We start from the raw sequence: 24,946 nt of genomic DNA, 5'->3' as shown, positions 1-24,946 counted from the left end.
TAAAACGCTTTAAAATATTAGAAAAAGACTTTAGTATGTGTTTTAAAGATTGTAGGTTGTTTTGTTTATTTTCGTGTCCAGTAGGCTGGCTCCGTTCCCTTTTCGGCCGGGCCATTGCTAGGGCAGGTACAAAGAAAACCAGGAAGCACTAGTTGTAGTCTCATGAAAAGTCTTAAGTGTTTTATTTCATCTTCAACTGCCCTGGCCCTTGTATGCAGAGGAGTAAATGTTAAAAACTATGGAGTAAATACTACTCAACATGTTTTTGGTCAGCCCCCAGTGAAAACTGGTGAAGTATTCTTTTAATTTTGTTGTAACTGTAATTTGCTATATCTATGTACTATCTACAACTCCCAGAACTTTGGCTCCTTCCTCCACTTCCCCCTACTCTTTCCCTCCCTCATCATCATTATTTACTGTATAATAACATTTAGCAGTTCATAATTCAGGAGCGTGTAATTATGTATTCAATGCCAGTAAAGGCTGCGCTCTGCATGTAATTGTTCACACAACAATTGCATTTAATTTCTTTTGTCTATATCCTCATCTTTTTCATGGCTGGCACCTGTTTCCTCTCTTTTCACAGCTCAGGATGCCAAGGGTTGAAAGTTTGCACGCAAGGGTGTGTGTGTGTGTGTGTGTGTGCGCGCGTGTGCATATTTCTATCAGTTGTGTTGAAGAAAGTACAGAGCCTTCCTGAAGTTAGGATTTTTTTCGGTATTATTTTTTATTTCTTCCTGTATTAATCTATCATCCTAAGCATTTCAGCAATGGGACCCACTGCATGTATTTGCAGTTTAGTTGTTTGTCTTTTGCAGTGTAAGCATGTTACCTAATGCTACTGTGAAATTATCATTTTTTCAAAATGACCTGTTATTTTTTGATAAAATATAAATGTAAATGTACCAGAATGCCAAAGAAGTGGATTTTACATGTGCTAGCACCTGAAACCTAACACTAGCTTACCTTTTTGTGTAGAAAAAAAATAAGCAGAAGTGTGATTGCAGCAATATTTTTTTCCTCTTGTTTTATATAGAAATAAACAGTTATGTTTTTTCCATTCACAAAATATACAATAAGTGCTTGTACACCTGCTCTTTGTCAAGTACCATGCAAGTGAGTGAGTTTCATCATAGCCATCCTAATTAATCATAGAGGTGAATGAGATAGAAGAACATGCAGAGAGGATATGGGGAACATTTAAAACTTCACCAATTTTCAGTGGGAGTTGACCAAAACAATGTTGGGTAGTATTTAAGAATGAAGGGACACTCCATATTCCTTTTATATGCAAATAAGTTATCATTCCTCCTCCAACACAGACTGGCGGATTATTTGCTACTGTATGGGTTCACAGATTACAACTACTGCTTCCTGGTTTCGTCTGTACTTGTCCCAGCAACGGTCGTGCTGAGAGGGGGCGGGGCCAGACTAAGAGGGGGCGGAGCCAATGTGCTGGAACGCAACTTCTCAGTCCACCATTGTTTTCCCCGCATACACAACACTAATATTCAATGGCCGGAGCTGTAGATTAAAAACAATAAAGGTAATATCGACTGGTGGTGATATTGCCTACAAAATGATGAAATTAATTATTTTATTAGTATTAGGGTTGCTGTTAGCCAAGCTTATACACAGGCTAACATTAGCAACGCAAGCTAACGTTATCCCCGACTGTCCACAACACGAGAAGCAGCAGCTCGTAACTGTGCTCAAACTTCACAGCACAAGCGAAAACAATAAACGGTCGAATATATTACTTACTCTGTGCTCATTCCAGTGTTCTGTCCCGCCTGTTTTTTCTGGTTTGTCCATGGCAGCGTTGAAACCGATATTTCCTACAGAATGAAGTATTAATATGGAATTAGTTCCTGCCAGCCAGACAGTAAACAGTCAAATAAGTTACTTACTCAATGCTCATTCAACCGTTCTGTCCCGACTGAGTTTTTGGCAAACCATCTGCCAAGTTGTTTTACCGGAGGAACAAATGATAATTTCTCATCATAGAAATTATGGAGCAATCAGATTGTCTCTTCATTCTTAAATATTACCCAAGGTCAGTTTGGTCAACCCTTATTGAAAATCTGTGAAGTTTTCCCTGAAGTTGTTTCCATGAGGTTGGTATGATCATCTTGTTCTAAAAGAAAACGAGGAAACTTTGTACTTGTTGAGGCTGTAATTTTCTAGTGTTTCTGGAGCTGCATAAGTAGTCTGAGTTGCTGAGATGGATTGAGCAGATGTGTTTCACCTGTTCACAAGAGTCTTTTTAAAGGTCTGGTTATTGGGTTGTTTTGAATTGGGGTCCATCAACTGCACTGGTGAATGAAGAACATCATGCACGATCACTTTCAGACATATTGCTAAATTGGTACAGCTCTGAATTCAACAGGCATTGTGCCACAGGTCCTGCAACGAGCTGTGCTGGCTGGAGGAATGTATTTTGGTGTTTGTGGTTGTATGAACATTTGTGTAGGGTGTATTCAGATGTCCTTTCTTGCTGGTAGATGTGACATTACATGACTTCCCTGTGATTCTCTCTTATAAGTTTATTAAACAGCTGTAATAGGGAACAGTTGTACTTAGGGTACAATTTATTAGCAAAAAATGCAGTTAATTAGAATCTCTAGCACTCACATTTTTGAACCTCTGCCTGCCAGCTCCACCCCAGAACAGAACCAGCCCTCCTGATCAGTTTGTCCAGTCTGTTACTGTCTGCTACATTAATGCTGCTGCACCAGCAGACCACAGCATAAAACACTCCCAGGTATTTGTACTCGCTCACCACCTCCACCTCTTCATTTTTAATAGTGAGAGGGGTGATGGGACTCACAGATATCTATCAACAGCTCCTTAGTTTTACTGATGTTCAGTGGGAGGTGGTTCTGTCCACACCAGTCCACAAATCTGTCCACCACTCCCTGGTACTCTGTGACGTCACCACCTTGGATACATCCTACAATAGCAGAGTCATCAGAGAACTTCTGCAGATGACAGGACTCTGAGTTGTACCTGAAGTCTGAGGTGTACAGGGTGAAGAGGAAGGGAGACAGGACTGTCCCCTGTGCAGCTCCTGTGCTGCAGACCAGGATGTCAGACATACAGTTCTGCAGACGGACATACTGGGGGCGGTTGATGAGGTAGTCCATGATCCATGAGATCAGGGATGGCTCAACCTGCATGAGGACTCTAGGACATGATTTTTTTTTCACTGGCACAAGAGGAACTCTCTCCAGCTGCAGACTCAGGTTGAAGATGTGTTGGAGGACACCACAAAGCTGGGAACACAGACTTTCAGCAGTCTTGGGCTGATTCCAACAGGTCCTGCAGCCTTTGTTGGATGAAGCTTGTTTAGGTCCTTTCTCACCTGATCTGCTGTGATTCTGTGTGAGGTGGGGGTGGATGGGCCCAGTGGGTGATGTGACCTCACCTGGTCCCTGTCAAAGCACACGGCACTGAGCCTGTGCAGTCTGGGATACCATCATGCAGCCAGGTCTCCGTGAAACACTTCAAACTGCACTCAGCAAAGATTTTCTCCTCTCTCAATTGAGCTGTCAGTTCATTCATTTTATTATTCAGTGACCTCACGTTGCCCATAATCAGCAAAGGGAGGTGTGGCTTGAAACCTTCTCTTTGCGCAGCGCCTTTCTTCAGTCTTTGTTCCCTCCACAAACTTTTTTGCCTCCTCTTCATCCCCTCATTTTCCTTCTTATTTCTTTGGGGAAGGAAAAGGAAACAATTTTGCATGTGGTTTTCATAATTTTCTGCTCATGTTCTTGTCACTATTGGTTGCATGAGGCAGTTCCTGCAGCGCTGTCACTTTGGACAACTGGTGGAACATACATACGTGCAATTGCTAGAAGTCTGCTGTGTCTTGCGCATTATCTGTAGCCATTAGGAGAGCATGAAGAACTTGGTGGTAGATCTAGTAAAAATATGTTGCATGGTAAAAACATAGAGGTGAATTAGAACCAGAAACCAGATGGTGAAACACTTAGAGGGAACTTTGAATTTAAAACCCTTCTCAATTTCCAAACCAGACAATGCCTTTACTGTACTTATGCAATGCCATCTAGTCATTCATGTCTCAACTTGCATCATGAGGAGGTTCAAATATGGCAAGCAGTACTGAGACTAGAAAAGAGTAAGAGAATATGAGTGTTGGTGATCCTGATCTTCTGTCACCCCTTCCTTCTCCTCCTCCCCCTCCTCCGTCTTGCAAAGTCCACAGTGAAGTCAAACAATGATTTCTTTCAGCTCGTGGGTTGGGTAAGAAACCGTACGGTGCTATGGAACAGGCGTTAGGAGATTGGGAATAGTGTTTTCACACTGATATGATAGTGACAAAAGACAGATGGGAGAAAGGGTGGAAAGAGTGGAAAAGCCTACAATTGTTTCATATATAATTGAGCTTGAAAAATGCACAAGGTTTTATGTCAAAAAAAACACGGTGCCTTTCTCGACATTTAAAGGATCCGTAGTGTTGATGATGAGATCTACAGGCTTGCAACTATTCATCCAGTGGTAGTTTCAGTGATAACATAGCAGACAAATGTGAAATCTTGCATCTTCAAAGCTGTACTTTTGTTTCCAACACCATACAATTTTCAGTTCAGTTTAGGATAGATAGACATTTTTGCCAAATGTTGCCAAATGCCAAATGTTTCCAGCTTTTGCTAGACCTCAGGAATTGTGTATGATTATTAGAAATTAATACATATTTATGAAAATGATACTATAATGTAAATGTGTTTTGAGCATAATAGAACATTTCTGTTGTATCTAAATTGGATGTTGCAAATCAGATATATTGCAATAAACGCTTATAGATATACTGTAGAGAGGGGACAAGTGAAAAATAAACAGTTATGTTCTGAAACATATAAAACGGACATACATCAAAGCATGTAAGAGGAATGCTGTTGGCATAGGGCAGGATGTTTTGATCAATGTACAGTACCCAAGTAAAACTAGGAGCCATTTCTTCATTATGAAGCCAAAAAAGAGTTTCTGCTGTTTTACAGAAAACCTTGGTAGAAGTCAGCTGTTTCTTATTAAGAACCCCTGCATTAGGGGTAGAAGGGGGTAAATGAAGTGTTTTACCATGTCAGAAATCCCCAGGGCATCTACAGCACAGCTGCTGTTTGTGCAGTTTAGTTTGTTTCGTGATTAATTTTCTACAAACTGTTTATTTTATCTAACAGTTTGTTCTTTGTGTTATATTTGTCTTCATACTGTTTCACTTTATCTCTCTTTTTTATCTTTTTATACCTCCTCACATGCTTCTTTCATTCTTTCCTGTTAATGAAACTTCTGTCTCATCCTGTTCGCCTTGGCACTAAAATAGCTCATTGTTGCTACTCTGAAACGCTAAACCACTAAACCAGATCGCCTCCAGGTATGAGAGCATGTTAGAAGCTCTGAAGTCTGAGCGTGCCCGGGCAGACCACACTAAACAACAGTGAAACTGAAGACATAGATTCTTGAAAATTTAAGGGTTGTTTCAAATTCGAATTCTAGTTTTGTGTAACATAATTCTTACTCAATAGTTGTTAACAACCCCCACTTACCACATGTAGGTGTTTTCTTTAGGGTCAATTGTTCTTATTAATCTTTAAATGTATTTTGCATTCTTGACAAATGTCTTTTGTTTAGTTGACGTGAAGCACATGTTTGATCCTGGCCAGGCTGTGTTTGAACTGTAGCATGATTTATAACCATAAATGACACCTTTTTATGTAAGCTCTAAAAGTATATACATGTATCATTGATTTATTCAAGATCATCACAGATCATTCTCACATAGTGAGGTAATGTTTGAGTGTGGTCAGGTTAGACAAAAGATGCCAAACCAGATTGGGACTCACTGCTGGGCTGAAAGAAATGGTAAATATAAAAAATATGTTTACGGTTCCAAAACAGTTTTTGTTTAAAGTGTCAAAAAGGCCATAATTCTGCTAAATGTAAAATGTGTGTGTAAAATTAGTGATTTTACAGTTTTTTGTTATATTTACTTGCATAGCTGTAAAAATATTAACAAAACCTAATGCATACTGTAAGTAAGTTGTTTACTGTTGAAGCTCTGGTTATTTTCCCACCAAGTGTAGTGAAACCTCAAAAGCCATTTTTAATCCCATGCTGCTTCTCTCTTTCTCTCTCGCTTCCCCATGGAGGATGGGTCAAATGAAGAATACATTTTCCCCACTGTGGGAATAAAAGTTTCTAAATTAAATTTAAAATTATATAAAACTTTAGGTTTTTAGGACATCTTCATACATCTGTTCTTGTTTGCCAAGAACCATATTCAGAAAAGTCTTGTCATGTCTACCCCACAGTAAACAAATGCGTGGGAATGCTAAAAGATTTTGCTTTTAAATGTATGCAGAATTTAGCCTTTTATGGACTGATCAATTTGTTGACTAGTTGTTACAGGTCTCATTTGAGTGCACATACAGCAATGGAAAACATGAAGAAATGCAGATCTACAGATAAAACTAATTAAATTAAATTGTCATTGGTTATCAGTCCATCTGTCACCATTTTGTATTTTTTTTCCTCCAGCAACACCCACCTGTTTCCTCTGTGATGAGGTTTTAGGATTTTATCGCAGATTCAGTGACAGTTCTGTAAGATGACAGGAAGCATCAGGCAACTCCACCCACATAGAAATATGTAGAAATGTGTTATTCTGTCTTTTTCTAATGTCTTTTTCTATCACACACACACATATGTATACATATTGCTTGTTTAAATGTTCATGCAGTTCTGGAAATTGGACAAGCACCATTTTGTAGCTCCACTTTTTTATGTTAAAATGTGTAAGTAGTATATTTATGTTTTGTTCGTTTAGCTGCTATGAAGAATGGCTCCACCTGGACCACAGAGCAGAGGCACGCGTATGGGAAAAACGTGCAGAACTTGCCTACTCCACTGAGCTTGGCCTCTTCCTCACAGGTGACCAGCATTGATGGATACAGCTTCTCTGAGGGAGAACTGCTGCTTCAGGTAACAACTCTTATATATTTATGCTACAAAGTTTGATTGAATTGAAGTAATGTAATTATTGTGACAATTTTTCAATTTGTAACTGACCTCACATAACAAAGTATCAAAGTATTTAATGTCACTACCAAAATACTGAAACTGCACTGAAACTTTTGTTCCAGGCACTGAATGGTTTTGTGCTGGTGGTGACGGCTGAAGGTTATGTCTTCTACACATCTCCCACCATCCAGGACTTCCTTGGTTTCCATCAGGTTAGAACACGAATAACGTAATAATATATACTGTAGTAACAATAAGTACAGAAAAATTAAATAATTACAAGTATAATAAAATAAGCCTAATAAACCATGAGTCACACGCTGCAATATAGTTTAGTTTAGCCCGAACAGTCAGAGTGTAGGAAAGTCTGTGTCTCAAACTAGGTAGGAATATTTTGTAAAAATGAGACATTAGGAAGCTGATAGTGTTGCTGTAGAACAGGAGTAAATTGACAAATTGCTGTGGCCCGCTGGTGAAGACCCTCGACTGTGTCCCTCTCACGTTATGTAGGTTATTTTAGGAATTTGATTTGACCAGAGGGAGCTTAATCGCCACTTAATCCTTGATTCACTTCTTGAAAACTCCTAAAACACTACTGACATGGCCTTATCCTGGCTCAAGAGGTCTACATTCATTCTATTCTCTTGGTCCTGGCTTGATTGCAACAATTTCCTCTTGGGCAAAAACATAACATGATCTCACTTGGCTTACAGAGACAATGCTGGCTTGGCAATACTTGGCATGGCAACATGCAGCAAGACCTGCAGCCTGCTAATCAAATGAGGGGAGAACGGAGGCAATGAAGACTGTCAGGGATTCTTGCTTGGATGAATACAGACAGTGGGAGGTTCATAGCAGATGATCTGTTAGCTTGACTGGGTCGGAGGTGTGTTTTAAATACTGAGAACAGTTAGGAGAGAGTCAAGCTGCTGATAAGGTTTGTGGCACCTTCTTGGTTGAAACCGAGCCTCTACATCACCAGACCGCTTCCTCGGCTGTCTGATATCAGCTGTAGATCAGGGTCTGTCATTGTTAGAACTAATGCCATTGCGGGATGGAATTGTGCTGTCATTTAAGAAGTTAATGTATGATGTCCATGTCCACTCTACACCGGCTGCTACTCGCAGCAGAACAAGTGTTGTCATCTTCACCCTGGGAACGTTTATAAAAAAAGGCAATATTTTGACCTGCTTTCTCATGGTCCATCCTATTTTCCATACCGCTTATTCCCATGTGGGGTCGCGGGTGGTGCTGGAGCATATCCCAGCTGTCTTTGGGCGAGAGGCAGGGTACACTCTGGACAGGTCACCAGTCCATTGCAGGGCACCACACAGACAGACAACCATTCACACACACACTCACACCTACGGGCAATCTAGGGTGACCAATCAATCTAATGCACGTTTTTGGACCGTGGAGAAGGAGGAAGAAAGCCGGAGAATCCAGAAAGAACCTACACAAACACGGGGAGAACATGCAAACTCCACACAGAAAGGCACCTGTGCTGCCCCGGGAATGGCTATCAGGCGACAGTGCTACCCACTGCACCACCGTGCCGCCCGCATTTCCACCTACTTGGCATTTCTAACCAAGAAATAAGACTATCAAAACAAATTGAACCTGTAAATCAAACCAAAATCACAGTTAATGTCATCAACATACAAACTCTTTGACAACTTTAGCCAACTCTCTAGATGCTGACAGTAACTTAATATATTCCAGCTTCAGGAGATGCATACATGCCAGGTGGTGAGGGTTCAACCTTTTGAATCTTGTCTTGAAGTTCTGGTATTGTTAAACATTGTTTGGAGCATGTGTCAAACTGAAACATACACACAAAACAATACAATTAAAAAGAGACTTGAAACTTTAACCTTGTGACAAAACAACTAAAATTGCTAAAAAACAATTCTACAAAATTAAGAAAAAACAGACACCAAATTAACTTCTTAACAATGTCACTTATAGTCCAAGAGTATGCGGCGAGGAAGACTTATTTTTAGCTTTACTGTGTGATTTGCAATAAGAGTGATGTGGCACTCTGTTATTTTTTCCTTTGGTTTTAGTCGGATGTTGTTCATCAGAGTGTGTTTGAGTTGATCCACACAGACGACCGAGCACTCTTCAGACGTCACCTACATTTCGCCCTCGATCCAAATTCCACTCAACTTGACAACACTGCACAGAGTTCAAGTAGGTCCAGATTAAGTTGGTTTCAGTTTGATCAACCTAAAATTATTATTATTATTATTATTATTATTATTATTATTATTATTATTATTATTATTAGTAGTAGTAGTAGTAGTAGTAGTAGTAGTAGTAGTAGTAGTAGTAGTAGTAGTAGTAGTAGTAGTATGTCAGGTTGGGGGTTAGGGTTATAGCTAATGCTAACCCTTGGTAAATACTCTCCATTACAGGTGACCAGGACTCTGCAGAAATTAGCTACGTCATGAACTATGACCCACAATCCGTCCCTCCAGAAAACTCATCCTTCCTGGAGAGAAACTTCTGCTGTCGCTTTCGTTGCCTGCTCGACAACTCCTCTGGTTTCCTGGTAACAGACCTTTTATTTTGATTGTGTTAGATTCAGCTGGACATGACTTGTTGCTCCAAGATATGAAAAAATGCCTCTTTCTGTAGGCCCTGAACTTCCGAGGACGCCTCAAATTTCTCCGTGGTCAGAACCGTGTGTCAGAGGATGGGACACTAGTACCCCCCCAACTCGCTCTGTTCTCTATTGCCACTCCAATGCAGCTGCCGTCCATTTTGGAGATCCGCAACAAGACACTGCTCTTCCAGACCAAACACAAGCTGGACTTTACACCAACAGGTGTCGATACCAGGTACTGTAGCATCAAATAAAAAAGGATTTGATCTCATAGAAAGTGAATCATTGCTTTGAAGTTAACAGTTAAAAAAATAAAATTACTCCATATTTTTTTCACATCACACAATTCATGGATTTCAAATCGCAGATGTTTCTCATGTAAATGGTGCCTGTTTGTTGTGTTTTCCAAAGAGGGAAAGTGGTTCTTGGTTACAGTGAAGCAGAACTCTGTATGAGGGGTTCCGGCTACCACTTCATCCATGCTGCAGACATGATGTACTGCGCTGACAATCACATAAAAAGTAAGTGCTACATTTTTGCTTGTAGTATGTGTGTTTAAAATACAGGTTAGAGATAATTAGAAATGACTGTATGTCTGACTGTTTGCCTTCTAGTGATTAAAACTGGAGAGAGTGGTTTCACTGTCTTCAGGCTGCTGACCAAAAGTAGAACCTGGGTCTGGGTCCAGGCAAATGCAAGGCTGGTCTTTAAAGGAGGAAGACCAGACTTCATTGTGGCCAGACAAAGGGCTTTGACGTGAGTTTTCAGAACTTCCACTAGGAAAAATTGTTGGTGATGTTTTGACTTGTAGTTTCTAGGGCCTGTGAACTTTGTCTTTTCATCCTATAGATGTAAAACTAGTTATCTTACAATTTTTACAAGTATCTAATAAAAGTACCTAATAAACTTGAAATAATTAATCAATAGTTAGTTAACAGGGTATTAAATGAGTGTTTTCCTAATAAATGTCACATTTGTTTCTCCATTATTAAATATCATTCAATTAATATGTTATTTGTACATAAAATTAAATATAATCTTTTTACAGAAATGAAGAAGGAGAAGAACAGCTGCGCCTGAGGCGCCTGCAGCTGCCATTTAACTTTGCCACTGGAGAAGCATTGCTGTATGAAACGGCTCCAACTGTCAATATCCCTGACACGTGCTCTGCCCCAAAGCAAAGGAAGCTCGACAACTACTCTGTCAGCCCAAACTCCATGCTGGGCTGCATGCTGCGTCAGGACCAGTCTGTCTACTGTGAACACAATAGTGCAAACAACTTTAGCACCCTTAATGATGTTGCCTTCCAGGACACCCATGCCACAGTCAGTGTTCCTGGAGATGCCTGGCAGCTCCCTTCACCCAAGCCAGTTGTGGGAAACTTGTTGACAGCGGAGGAAACAATTAACGATATGGTGGAAACCCTGCACCATATTATTGGGGACAATGACTTCACTGAAACTCTAAATGTGGAGCCAGATGAGCTTAAGTGCTGGGAGAGTATGCTGCTGAAGATGAGCACCACCAGCTGTGACCCGGGTGAAGAACTGAATGACATACTTAGTGAAGACATTCTGTCGTTTGTTGAAGAACAGCTGCAGGGGGTTGGGGAGCTCAAGCTTCCAGATCAGCTTGATGATGTACCAGCCTGCCTCTCCACATCGTTGGATCTTCACAACCAGAATACCAACCAAAAAGAGGAGCAGAAATGTGGTTGGATACCAAACAAAGGGCAGATGATGACTGGACAAATGACTCCTGGACTAAAAAAACTGACCCCCATGGATCTTTCTAGCACTTCTGGTTCACCCCTTCAACAGCTTTCTGAGCAAGCTGTTGGTCTTAGTGAGATGGTTCCTCCAGCCACCTTTAACCCAGCCCTGTTGGACACCCACACTCAAGCACATAATCATATGAGCCTACAAGTCAGTGACAACAACCTTGGAGTATTCAGGCAAACCAGTCAGCTTTTTTCCCATCAAACAGCTCAAACATCACAGAACCCCCTTCAGATAAGAATGTCCAATTTGCACGTCGGTCTTCAGGACCACACTGGAGAAAGACATTTGAACCCAATGGTCAGCATTCAGGGCAACCAGTTGAATGCCTGTATCCAAGGTGACAAATTTGTGGAAACATACAACCAAAATATTTCTGCGCAACCAGGTTTTAGTGCAGCTCTTCCTACTTGCTTACAGGGCCAGTTTGCACTTCAAACTCAAAACAGTAAAGACCAGAGACTATCTTGGCCACTGCAACAGCAACATCAGCAGCAGCTGATCCCAGGTGGACCACAACAAATGGGTGCCTGCCTCAACCAAATGTCAGGACTTCAGAGGAACCCTGTCCCTGGACTGGTAGTGCCTCAAAATCCTATAAAAAATAGGTCAATGTTCAATACGCCAGAGGTGTCTGAAGCACCATTTACGGTTCAACAGATCTTGGAGCATCCATCTATGGCATCGTCTGGCAGTTGTATGTTCAGCAATGCCACCTCTTCAGTACCTATAAATAGTCAGCGTAATAATCAGCCTCCCTCTTGGCAGAGAATGACAATCACCAATCCGATCCAGTCAAGTTCATCTTGTTTATATCAGGATCGTCCTGTAGATAGGTCAATGAAGGGAGGGGTGGCAATCACAAATCCAGATGAAGCAGCTCTGTCCTGCCAAATCACCACTGGTCTCGATGTGAATAGCCTCGTGAACTTTCATGATCAGACTCAGGTACAAAACATTAGTAGATTGTAATCTCTGATCTTTTTGCATTACTGAATTATAAAAAAAGTGTCAAAAAAACTTTAGCATTTTCAGTGATTATATCAAAATACTCACAAGTTTTCAGTTGTTTCAGTGGTTCAGATGTGGTTTAGTAAACCTAATTTATTGCTTGTTAGGCAAAGAAGTTTTAATTTGTGTTTTTTCAATGGCCATTTTATAAACAAAACCCATTTAAACTCAATTATATCATTAACAGTCCCACATGGTTTGTTTTGGTTATTTGACTTGTTCGGTTTTACTTACTTACAATGCGTAAAGCTTAGTTTTGAGTAAAGCTTTGTGTGTTAGTTGTGATAAGATGAACTTTCTGATGTGTTATTGGTTATTTTACAGATCAGCAACCATCCAGTTGTTGGGAACGGAGATGGGCCCTTCTCTTTGCTGCCCGGTGGGAACCCATTCTACTCAAAGAAGAAATAGCACTCAATATTATACAAACTCGGTTTCAAACAGCAGTTTAATGGACTGAAGGACAAACATGGTCCTAATGGGGCCAAAACAAAGGACGTTAGGACAAAGCCTTAAGAGATTAAACATGTCCGATCTTGAAGTTTATATTTAATACTAATATTTCTTTGAGAAAAATAATTTCAAAGATTTTAGATTTTGTGGGGATTCCTTCTTTGGATCTAGCTGGATTATATCATTAACAGTTATGGCTGACAAAAGTTATCATCAACAATATTCAGTGAATTATCACTTTACAACTTATGTCCAACTGTTTGTCCAATAGACAAGAACATTTTAGCAAGTGCATGTATTGCATTGCTTTAGAACCTTATCGATTCTGGCATTTGTTTGATGGGAAGGTTTAGTCCTGGCTGCTTCCCATAGGAATGTTTCTGAAAGTGAATGTATTCTATGCTGCTCTCTGTTTGATGCCTTTTTTAAATTAACCAAATGTCCAACGCAGTGGATGAGCGAGTCCCCGATGTTCTTAGTAGACTGACTCACCTGAACGTGAGAAGAAAGGAACAACCTTGTATTAACCCTCTGCTGTCTCTGACGCACAAGTGATGCCTTTCTCTAACAATCTTTGTTTCTCCTTTTGAGTATTTAGAAGGATAAATTATAAAAACTTTTTTTTGTTTCTGTTACACCTTAGTTAATTTCAACTCTTTACTATTCCAGTTTGGGAGATTTAATTTGCACAAAGAATATATAAAAAAACATTCAAAGGAAGCAAATTAATCCAAAAACATATTAATTGACAATGTCTATGATTTAAACAGAGACAATTCAGCATCAGCTGCTTATTATTTACGTATATATAGCCAGTTTTGGTTCTTTATTCTATAATATTTAAGTGTTTTTTTTTTTTTATTCCTGTTTGGGGGGAGGTTAATTTTTCCATTTGTACTGTGAAGTGCAGAAAAATATTTCACATACAACCAAAATCATTAAGTTAAATCTGCCTTCATCAAGTAAATTTATTTGCACTATTACTTCAAAGTATTGCCAGAGCATACTGAAGACAACATCATTTTTCCTGCATGTTACAGGAATCAGAATTTTTTATATTGTTAGACAATTTTTCCTGCATGTTACAGGAATCTGAATTTTTAATAATGTTAGATTGGTAACAAAATGAGCACAAATTACAATCATTTAAGTACATGGTTTGAAAAAAATGCATCAAGCTTTTATAGGTATTTTGTAGTAAATTCTTGACTGTGGCTTTTTTATGAACCCAGATTTGCAGTTGAATCTACAGTAGAAAGACTGTAATGATTGATGTAAAAGCTTTTTTTTTTTTTTTTACAAGCTTTGCCTGTAAATCAAATCCTAGCGTGTTTATCAGTCTCTCCAAAAGACACTAATTTTGAAAGGACTGTTTCTCTCATATTTTCCACAGTGATATTTGATTTGTTATCTTTTTTCTCTAATTGTTAACTTGACAGTACTTTTGCTTAGACTGCGAGCAAATCTCAAGAGAAGTAAGTACTCTTAAAAGGCAGCTACTGTAGAAAATTAACTCTCCATAAATCACATCAAAGGGGTGCCTTCTCTTTTTCTTTTTGTTGATTTTAGATTGAAAAGATAAAGCACGAGAGACATGCAGAGCCTGTGTGACATAGGGGGTAACTTCAGTACAGAACAGTAAAATCAGCTTTTTTTGAGCTGTGTATTAGTTTTTAGCATTTATCAACATTTTTAAAACAGTGCTTTTCAAAAGCAGTGACAAGAAATGCTTGACTTAATGTGAATACATTAAAATTGTCAGTAATGCCATCTGTGATTCTACACAGGATACCTAAGGGACATGACACATTGGTTTTTCCAAAAGTGTATCTCAATTTTTTTCTTGTTATTGAGCCTTGAAGATTTATGGGCATAATTTTCCACCATAAATCAAGACATACATAAAATGTTTTTTTTCACATACTATTGGAGGAAATAAGCCATAGTTGCAGTTATAGTTTGGGATAATGACGAAACAGAATAAAGGTACAGTACATCATGACATGGGATTACCCCTAGAACACTAATGCCCTCTGATTTTCACCCATGCATTTGTTGTCAAGGATTTTCTGATATCTGACTTGTGTGGGGCTGCGTCCTGACACCATCAAACAACTTTTCACTTTTACCATTTACTTAACAACATAAAGTAATTTCACCCAACATTAGTGGCTAGGGGTGAAATGTGTTTCAAAAAATCACGCAATTGTTTTGCTTTTTAAGGGCAACAGTGCCATTAAGTATACATTTGCCATATTTCTTGACCATATCAGCTATTATCCAGCCACAGACCTGGTGACTCTGGCTGCCAATTTTCATTTAGCAGGTCAAAAGAATCTTCAGAGTCAAATTATCAAGGTTATTTCTACCTTCTAAACAAATGCTATTTTCTATTTTATTTGTTGCACGTTCATCAGATTGGTCTTTTTATCTCATCCTCAATGATATCATCTTTCACTTTGAGACATTGCATGGGTGAGAAGACTATTTCAGTTTGCAGTATATTCTTGTACCTTAATATATGTGCATGACAAGTATTTTTATTGGGTATAATATACACAATATTAATAATGTTATTTAATTTGCATTAGTCATCTAGGGTTAAAAAGTATCTGCTTGATAGTCAATAATGCATGAAAAGCAAACAAACATACACTCTTGAACTGTGTGTCTACGATTTATTTCAAAAAATTATTTAGGCTGTAAAGTAAGTCTTATCTCCCATCATAATATTGAAGCAATGATTGTGAGCAATTACACTCTGCTTAGAAATGTATGAGTTTAGCAATAACTACAACTTTAATCAGAAAGCTATTTACTGTACCTCATTGAAATTGTTGATGCCATATGAGATAGAAAATGGCATTAGTTGCAATCTTTTACTTATTCTCCAAGGATTGTTAAGCCTAGTCTGGATAAAGTCGTAAACCGCTTACATTGACATTTGGAACTTGACCAAAATTTTCAAATTAGACCAAAAGTCAGTGATGGATATTATTTAAGACTCAGTCCAAAGTGAAGCAGAGTGTGTGACTTTTTTCTGCTTCCCCAGTTTTAAATCTGGAGTGCTTTCAGACGGACCCTTTCTCCTCAAAGTATTCTACATTTAGGAATAAATATATCTGGTTGCTTGCTCTTATATGAATATGAAGCCTTTGCATTTATGCTTTTTGCTTTTTTCAAGCCCCAGGAGGCAAAGGCTCCATAATGCAGTATCTTTGTGTTCCTGTATATAAATGTTTTATTATTTTCCTTGTTTCTTGTTTGTTAAAACATGTTATATATTGTATTGTCTATTTTAATATTGCTTAAAACTATTTTGCATTTTGTACATTCACTGTACAGCATAAATACATATGTAATCTCACTCTAGATTTTCTGAGTGCTTGTGTAATTCTTGAGCTCACCATATTAAAAGGTGATCTAATCACACTGTGGGGCCACAGTGTCTTTTTGAGATAACTTGGAAAATTCACTCTCTTTTGAACCATAAGGACAAAATTGTGGCTGTTTTGTTAGAAACCAAATGTAGTTTCATTAAAAAGTTAATTTGAAAGTGCATTAAAAAAGTGCAGTTTAAAAGCTCAACTAGTCAAGAAAAAAAAAAACAAATGCACATGTTGTGTTTTATTTAGGAAATAAAACTAGGAAAATTTTAGATTTTTATTTACGTAAAAGAAATAGTACATGCTGTATTTGATTGCTGTGATGAGCCCAGTGTCCACTAGATGACAGTAGAACTATGTTGGTAATTTGTGTATGGATGGAATGCAAAACCACACAAACAGCCTCACGTTGTCTACTGTTGTCTACTAGGATTAGACCTAAGCATCACGGCTCAGTGCACTAGAGGATGACCCTAAATTTGGTTACCAATCAACACAGGTGTCCCTGAACATAAATGGTAACATGGCTAAGAAGTCCCAAGCATGGAAACACTTAAGATTCATAAGATAGGGCAAATGGCTGGATTAATCTTAAAACGTTATGTGCGTCAAAGAGAAACCAAACCAAACCAAATCAAAGCCCTGGAATCTAAAACTTAGGAGGGCAAAAGGACTGCAAATCAAAATAGCAATGTGCTGCCCTGGAACAAACATTCCTAACATGATCTTGAACACATCAGCCTCTCCTTATTCTTAAATCTACAAAAACAGGCTTCATCAATCCATCCATCCATCTTCTACCACTTGGTACTGGAGCCTATCCCAGCAAACTGAGGGCGAGAGGCAGGGTACACTGTGGACAGGTTGCCAGTCCATTGCAGGGCAGCACACACACACACTCACACCTACGGACAATTTAGAGACCAATGAACTTAATGCATGTTTTTGGAACGTAAGAAGAAGTCGGAGAACCCCCCCAGAAAGAACCCACGCGAACACGGGGAGAACATGCAAACTCCACACAGAAAGGCACCTGGCCCACCCCGGGAATCGAACCCAGGACCTTCTTGCTGTGAGGCATCACTGAACCACCTGTAACATAAATATTAATACTAATAATAGTGTATGTGCATACACTCATACATACATATATACACGCATTATACATTATCACATAATACCTCAATAATAGCCGTGACATACAACATTGTAACTACCATAATCACACATTATTCATCAGTGCTAGTGATAAGTACCAGTAATACTTACAGCTAAGTTTAGGAAGCCTGTTAATTAGCTCTGGTGTTGAGTGTCCCACTACAAAGTTAGTAAAGCTGTAAAATAACATTATTCACCAAAATGGTGAGACGGATGTTGGTGCATGAACAATGCCACTTGTGAAGCCAGGGTGATGTGAGGGGCTCGGCCACTACGCCCATCCAGCAAGCAGAGGAAAGAATCCTAGCAGCCAGGGAGCCCACACACCTTCAGGTCCAGGAGGGCAGGTGTTGTGACCCAAACCGGCTCAGCAGGAGATCCTCTCCTAGCAATGAATCTCCGGAGTGCCATCAGAAACGAGTCGGTGTCATAGATGTCAGCATATCAAGGTGAACAGCTCTGACGATAAGGCACATGAAAAATATCCCCCACATCTCTGTGAAGACTCTCTCTTAGTCACGCGTTGCCATGCTTGTAAGTCATGCATTGGTGCTCCCCTTTGCCATTTCTGTTTTGCCATACTCTTTTGTTCAGCTTGCTTATGTCTAGCCTTGTTTTTGCTCATGTTAGTCACGCGTTGCCATGCTTAGAAGAAATTAGAAGGAAGTAATTAACCTGCCATCTTCAAAGATGGGTCATTGATGAAACTCCATAGCTGGGTCACAGCTACCTGTGTTTCTTTGTTTGCGTGTAGTTTAGTTTGCTTCCTGCCTAAGCAATAATTGTGGTTTTCAACATTTTCTTTTTGTATTTTTTGTATAGTTTTTTATTTAATGAGTTCCTGTTTGATCTGAGTTTGGGCTGTATTAAATGTGAAAGATAAACTAGCTTTTTTTCATGCCAGCTCAAACTAGCTTATTCCTTTTTGTATGTATTTTCAGTCTGAATGAAAGTGGGCGGGGCCATTCATGTCCCAGAGCGGGGACACTGGGGGGAAGGGGAAACGTGCATCGATCGACATGCAGGACAAAGATCTGTGTTTCTTTGCCTGCTACAGCCTCGGCTGCGTTGGGTTGTTAGTGTCCGATCTGTGAGCCCGACCTTTTTTCTTGTACTGGAGATTACAGGGTAACAAGCACATTTTTACAGGTCTTTTTGCTTAGTTTCTCTCTCTTACAGTATTGTGGCCTAGACCTAACTACATAGGTAAAATTAAAATCCTAAGCTCAGTTTCTTCGTTTTATTTTCCCTACCAGACTGATGTGATGCACCAGAGTGTGTTTGAACTAATTCACACTGAAGACCAGCAGGGGTTCAGGAGAAACCTGTACAGGGCTGTCAGTCCTCCTTCCAGCCTGCTCACCACCACAGATCTGTCCAATGAAGAGCTAACAGATGAAATTCTGGGGCGTGTGCATGCAGATAGATAGATAGAAGCTGGCTTGAGTATTTATGGCACCATGTTGTCATTATACAGCATTTCTGCATGGTATATTGCATATGGTAAGTTATCTATTACCAAACTATACTGTAAAGACACTGTGATGATGTTTTAATTTAAGAACCTCCTGAAATGGGCTTTCAGCCACTCCCACTCCAACTGGACTCAAAGAAAAGCAAGAATATGTAACTTTTAACTAAAAGCTCCTGAGATACACACAACAGTCAACATCAGAAGTAAAATGTTTTCATGTCCTCAGAGAATGTGTGTGTCAAACCCTTTCTGCTGTGAGAAATACAGCTCCACCTGAAAACTTCTTTTTCTGGAAAGAACCTTTGTCTGACGCTCCTGCTGTTTGCTGGAAAGCTCCTCTGGCTTCCTGGTAGAGATTTACTTAAGACCTTACATCAGCTTTCTGGCGTATGGTGTATTTATTCTGCTAGTTGCAAATAGAGGGAAAAAGCTGTGATTCAGTAACAACTTTGCCAGAAAAGCTGGAGTTGCCCTAAGCTGGGTTATTCCAGTTTAGGCAAAACTCAGTCAGTAGATCAAATTACTTCCAGGAATGGCTGAAATAACTAAAGCTTCCACAATAAATTATACTTATTTTATTGTTTTACCTCATTGTCTCTCTTCTTGTATTTCTGATTGGTCATCTTCTTATTTACTTAGCTTTTCTTCTGTCTTGTATCATTTTAAATTATTAAATTAGTCCTCACCGTCCTTGCCTGCCATCTTTTGATTCTGTACACTCGAGTTTCCTTAGTTGGTTCCACAGAATAATATTGTCACTTCAACTTCACTTAGTAAAAAATCTGTCCATCACTTCTACTTGTTAAGCCTGTACAGTAGGTTAGCTGATTACTGACTGACCCCTACAGATAGTAGAATTACTATTTCTTTGAATTGGTCTGTGTCGCCTCTTGCTGGTCACTTTTACAAACTACAGTTTAGGTGCCGTACAGGGTGATTGTCAGACTGATCATATCACACAACCTGACCTGCAGAGCATAGAACCAGATAGTGCAACATATTCACAGTGTAGACATTATGTGTTATGATTAAAGTGCAACTATTCCAGTATCTGACAGGGTCAGCACACATAGTACACATATATTCAAACTCACATACACACATACAAACAATTTATAATCTTCATTTGCTTCTTTAGACAACGGGAGAAAGGCAGAATAAACATAAATGTGCAAACAGCGGCTGCAAACCAATAAGACATTTTGAAACCATTTCCTATGATACAACAAATGGGGAAATAGTTCTGGTGTTGCATCATGATTTTAAGAGATTTATTGAGATTTTCTATTCTACATGTAAATGCAAATCACCAGGTTGTTTTTGTTATATTTTTTCTTGTTTTTTTAGAGGAAGTGTATGTACATACAGTATGTTGACATAATCTGACTTAAATTCCAATGTTTTTGGGCAAACATTTCAAACTAATTGATTATGAAACTAATTTTGATGATCATTTCTACCTTCTCTGACTACAGAATTTGAAGACCTTATAACAAAAAGTATCTAGATGTAAAGATAAACATATTAAATCAACCACTGACAGTCACCTGAATAAAGACAGATTGCGATTTTAGAGTGTGCAGCAGCAGCAGCAGCAGCAGCAGCAGATACCTGAACTAATCCTTGTCCACAGAGATTAAAGATTAGCATCTTCATTGAGGTCTGCGCTACCTTTAAGTGCTTACACGGTGTACCTCACAGTCTGGGTTTGTGTTTGCTGTAATCCTCCTCGTGCTGGTGGTGTGACGAGTGAAAACACACATCTGAGCAAAACGTGCTGATACTATCTTCCAGATACAATGTCTGTTTACTGTAAATGTACACTCTAGCAACAATCCTTGACATTTTGACCTTAACCTGGTTTGTGAAAACAAGTAAACAGATCATACAATATAGTTTATAGTAAAAATAAACCGTATCCATAAACTGCAACAACCATACAATTTTTCTTTTTTACCAACAATGAATAATTATTTCTCAAGATGGATCCTACACAGTAATCTTGTATTGATTTTTGTAAGTCATTTTAAATAGCCGTAGAAGTACAGTTACAGTAGTTACAGTAGTAGTACTGTAAGGGTGACCAGTACCAGTAGCAATAATGTTAATGGGATAATAGCTCCAGTAGCAGAAGAGGTAGCCGTAGAATAGGGTTAATTGGGTTTTTATAGTATGAATCAAACAGATTTCTGTACAAAATACAGGTTTTAGGATAAAAAGTGAGGTCCCCTGTTATAGTAATAGTATAGTAGTAGCGGTAGTATAGCACTGTGGTTAGAGCCCAAATCATACCTGTAGCTGTAGAAATAATAGAAATAATGGTAGTGGCAATTAAAGCAACATAAGAAAATACAGTATACTTTGTGAACTACAGTAGTAGCACCAGTAATTGAGTAACATTCAGTATTAGTACATTTTCAAATTTAAAAAGATCTTCCTACGCGTAACTGATATAGTTTCCAGCTGCTGTTGTTGTGAAGCACAATTCAAAAGCCTTGATGAAACTAGAACCCTGTAGACACCCAATATGTGGAAAAGGAAACAGTGCAGTATCATCACCAGTGCTGCTGAGAAACAACAACTTAAAGCAACTGGACGTTTGTGGAATAAAGTAAGTCACTAAGTGTCATGAGACCTATCATTGCTAAGCATGATAGGTCTCATGACACTTAGTGACCAAAATGGATGGTACCAGTGAACTAACTTTACACTAAGTGAAGATGATGTACATGTTGAGATATAACATGTCAGTGTCAGCTTTTGGGAAAGGAGTTAACCACACACCAGCAGTCTGCATCTTGTTTCTGATGTACTTATAAGTCAACAGGAAGTACAGTACATTCTTTTTAACATTCAAAATAGAAGCAGAAAATATACAATACAAAAAAATATACATCTGATATACAAATAGATATTAACAGATCTTAGGATACATTACAGTATGTCATGATATGAATTAATTGGCACTGTTATTATTTTATGTCTGTTTGTTAAAAACGCTCTCACCACACACTTTCATCCTATTTAGTTGTGGCTGAACATATGGAGTAAATAAACCAGAGAGCGACCTGGAGCCAAACACCCTCTGCCTGCAGTCTATCAGCTCCGTCCAGACCTGCTAATTCTCAGTGCTGCGTCCCAGTTTCGGCTTCTACCTCCAATTCCCCCTCGCAACACAAACGCATCACTACGTGGTGAATAATTGACAAGCTCTTCCTCCCTTTGTCGTGTCTCTCGTCAGGTCTGCCAGGCCGTGACAAGTCTGCCCTCCCTCGAGTCCAGCATGTCCAGTCTCCACCTGCTGCTTCCCGGACGATGACTCTGAGCAGGTAAACAGACCCTGTAGCAGCTGCTGGTAAGACAAAAACAGGCTGTGTAGTTTGAACATTTTTGAATTACTGGAGATAATTGGTGTCTTGGTTATTACGTTGCCTTCAGTGATGTGATGCTCACATACTGTAACCTGTTACTTTGTACAAACTGCGGTTTTCTTTCCTTTTTCCAGCGAGCTGTGAAACCATGAAGGAGTTCCTATTTTTGCTCGTTGTAGTCATGGAAGCGTCCTCCGGCTCCCACAACAGCTGGTGTGAACCTGGCTGTGACTGTCAGACAGACGTAAGGTACACCAGCTGCTCTCGGGCTCTCCTCACTAAGCTGCCCAGCAGGATTTCCCCCAACACCAAACTCCTCGACCTGTCCTTCAACCACATAACCCTCATCCCCAAACGTTCCTTCAGCAAAAACCACAAGCTGCAGGTGCTGCTGCTGCAGCACAACAACATCAGTGTGGTGGAGGACAGTGGCTTCTCTCACCTGGAGTTCCTCAGCAAACTGGACCTGAGCTGGAATCAGATCTCCTTCCTGTCTGAGGGTTTCTCCGCGGGCCTGGCGCTACTGCGGGAGCTGCAGCTCGCCCACAATCGCCTGACGACACTGGACAGCAAGAGTTTCCTCTACCTGGATGGTCTCCAGAGGTTAAACCTAACCAGCAATGCTATCCACACCATCCAGGTGAGGTCCTTCTCCTCCATGACCTCTCTGCGACAGCTTCACCTGGAGGACAACCACCTCACGTCGCTGAAGAACGGCATGTTCTCCATACTTCGCTCTCTGGAGGTTCTCAACCTGGCTGGAAACCGGATCAATGAGACAGATATTGGCATCTTCAAGCCACTTAGCAGTATGACCTTACTCAACCTGGCCAACAACCAGCTGTCGACCATATACTTCAAAACGTTCCTGAGCATTCAGACCTACAGCACCCACATTCTCCTGGAGGGAAACCCCTGGCACTGTGACTGTGACCTGCAGAGATTATTTCAGAAGCTGCGGAGCATCCAGAGGCTCTTCCTTGATGACTACTACAACCTGACCTGCCAGGCGCCCCCTGCGCTGCGGGACTACCGGCTGATGGAGGTGGACACGGAGCTGTGCATTGCTGAGACAGTCACTGTGCTCATCATCACTGCCACTGTTGCCATCACTGTGCTTGCGGCCATGTTAATGGGTGAGAGGATGAGGAAGAAGGAGCAGAAGGGGAAACACTGGACACAGCAGGCCGATCTTTCAGATGAGTCGGACTATTGAAACACTCTATTTTAAATTTCATAACCAAGGATATTTCTGTCTTTTCTGAGTGCTTCGTATACACTATAACTTACCTAATGTTTTCTCACCCTGCAATTTTGATTTTCAGGCAAAGTTTTACTGTCTTCTTTACAACAACAGGCCCCAAAAAGCTTTTCTTTACAGACACATCTGGTCATAAGGCTTAACTGCACTAGTGTAACAGGTACTTTACTAATTTCATGGAGACACAGACAATTTCAAATAACCAAGTAACTTCTAAAGTTTATAGGTGAGTGTCATATGGCTTGCTAGAAAAGTAATCAATAATATAAACAAAATAATCATAAATTTTATAATCATAAATTTAAAAAAGATTGTACAATAGTTGTATCCATTACACTAATACACTTTGGTAATTGCAAGGGCCATCTTTAGTATCAATATGGTTAATAAATGATAATGTAACAATATTGAAGCAATTAGGATTGCATTTGTCTGTTATCTCCAAATGATATTGATTTGCCATTTATAAATACCATAATAATATGTATAGATACCATAATAATATCTATATTAATTTGTTGTATACAGTATGTGCTGCTCAGTTAATTGAGTTAAATGCTTTCTTTCCACTGTGATCAATAAACATTTCCCATTTGACACACTGGAGAAGAGGGGAGTCAATTTGTTTCATAGTAATTCGCTACCAACTAGATACAGTTAAGATAAAACCATAAGCATATAATATATAACAATTCCTATATATTTTATATCAGTTTATAAATATTTCTGTTGGGGTATGTCTGGTGTAAACCTCAGAAAATAGCATTTGTCTTGAGGAAAGACGCTGCAGTGTTCCTTTAGCAAAATACTTTTACGACACGAATACATTTGTTAGTGGGAGAGCTGAACAGCTCTCACACTATTGTTATCTTCGGTCTTTATTATTATTATTCTTCTTCTACTTATTCCGCCCTTTTTTTGATTGCTATCTACTTTTTAACGCTTCATCGTAGAATCGTCGTTCAACTTTCTAAACGTGTGTCATCTTTAGGAGATGTGGGCTATTACTTTTTATGTTTTCAGCTTTTCAACTTTTAACGTTATTCAACTTTTTTCATCGTTTTTTTATAATGGTCGTCTATGGGAATCATTGTTAAACTTTTTGTCAACTTCCCTCTTTTCATCAGCGTCTATCATCGTCATACTTTGGCGTAGAAACGTCATTTCAACTTCAAAAGCGTCCATCATCGCTCAACTTTCTCCTCGTAAATCAGCGTTGTCGTATCTTCTATACTTTTCGACTAGTGAGCGTTTAAATATGGTGTGGTTTTTGTTAAATTTTCAGCTTTTCCATTAGTGTGTATTGGGGTCATTTAGAGTGCGTGATGTCACAGCCAGAGTGCGAGGGTGCGCTTTTTAAAGACAGAACTTCGGTCTTTAACTCGTCGCTACAGCCACAATTTCT

At 39.4% G+C, this 24,946-nt stretch overlaps 2 protein-coding genes across 3 annotated transcripts in view; both read left to right on the top strand.

Moving 5' to 3' along the window:
* The window catches only part of ahr2 (aryl hydrocarbon receptor 2), a 46,124-nt gene extending 29,861 nt beyond the window's left edge, over positions 1-16,263 (top strand). Inside the window, exons 3-11 of the mRNA XM_029133956.2 lie at positions 6,848-7,002; positions 7,164-7,253; positions 9,108-9,234; positions 9,459-9,595; positions 9,682-9,884; positions 10,061-10,170; positions 10,264-10,405; positions 10,698-12,375; positions 12,763-16,263. Of these exons, the coding sequence (XP_028989789.1) occupies positions 6,848-7,002; positions 7,164-7,253; positions 9,108-9,234; positions 9,459-9,595; positions 9,682-9,884; positions 10,061-10,170; positions 10,264-10,405; positions 10,698-12,375; positions 12,763-12,849 (2,729 nt within the window). The 3' untranslated portion in view covers positions 12,850-16,263. The remainder of the gene's footprint in view (positions 1-6,847; positions 7,003-7,163; positions 7,254-9,107; positions 9,235-9,458; positions 9,596-9,681; positions 9,885-10,060; positions 10,171-10,263; positions 10,406-10,697; positions 12,376-12,762) is intronic.
* Positions 16,264-22,058: 5,795 nt separating this feature from the next.
* Positions 22,059-23,846, top strand: LOC114846014 (leucine-rich repeat-containing protein 15). Of its 2 annotated transcripts, none has more exons than XM_029134704.2 (2): positions 22,059-22,238; positions 22,415-23,846. In XM_029134704.2, the coding sequence occupies exon 2, from the start codon at positions 22,429-22,431 to the stop codon at positions 23,494-23,496; it is 1,068 nt and encodes a 355-aa protein (XP_028990537.1). In that variant the 5' UTR covers positions 22,059-22,238; positions 22,415-22,428; the 3' UTR covers positions 23,497-23,846. The 2 variants fall into 2 exon arrangements, with proteins under 2 accessions (XP_028990537.1, XP_055362626.1); XM_055506651.1 differs by having other exon boundaries at positions 22,059-22,264.
* The last annotated feature ends 1,100 nt before the right edge of the window (positions 23,847-24,946 follow it).

This window comes from Betta splendens, chromosome 2, assembly GCF_900634795.4.
Source record: "Betta splendens chromosome 2, fBetSpl5.4, whole genome shotgun sequence".
NCBI classification, from domain to species: Eukaryota; Metazoa; Chordata; class Actinopteri; order Anabantiformes; family Osphronemidae; genus Betta; species Betta splendens.
The sequence above is the reverse complement of the archived record's forward strand: the minus strand, read 5'-3'. Positions and strand labels throughout refer to the sequence as shown.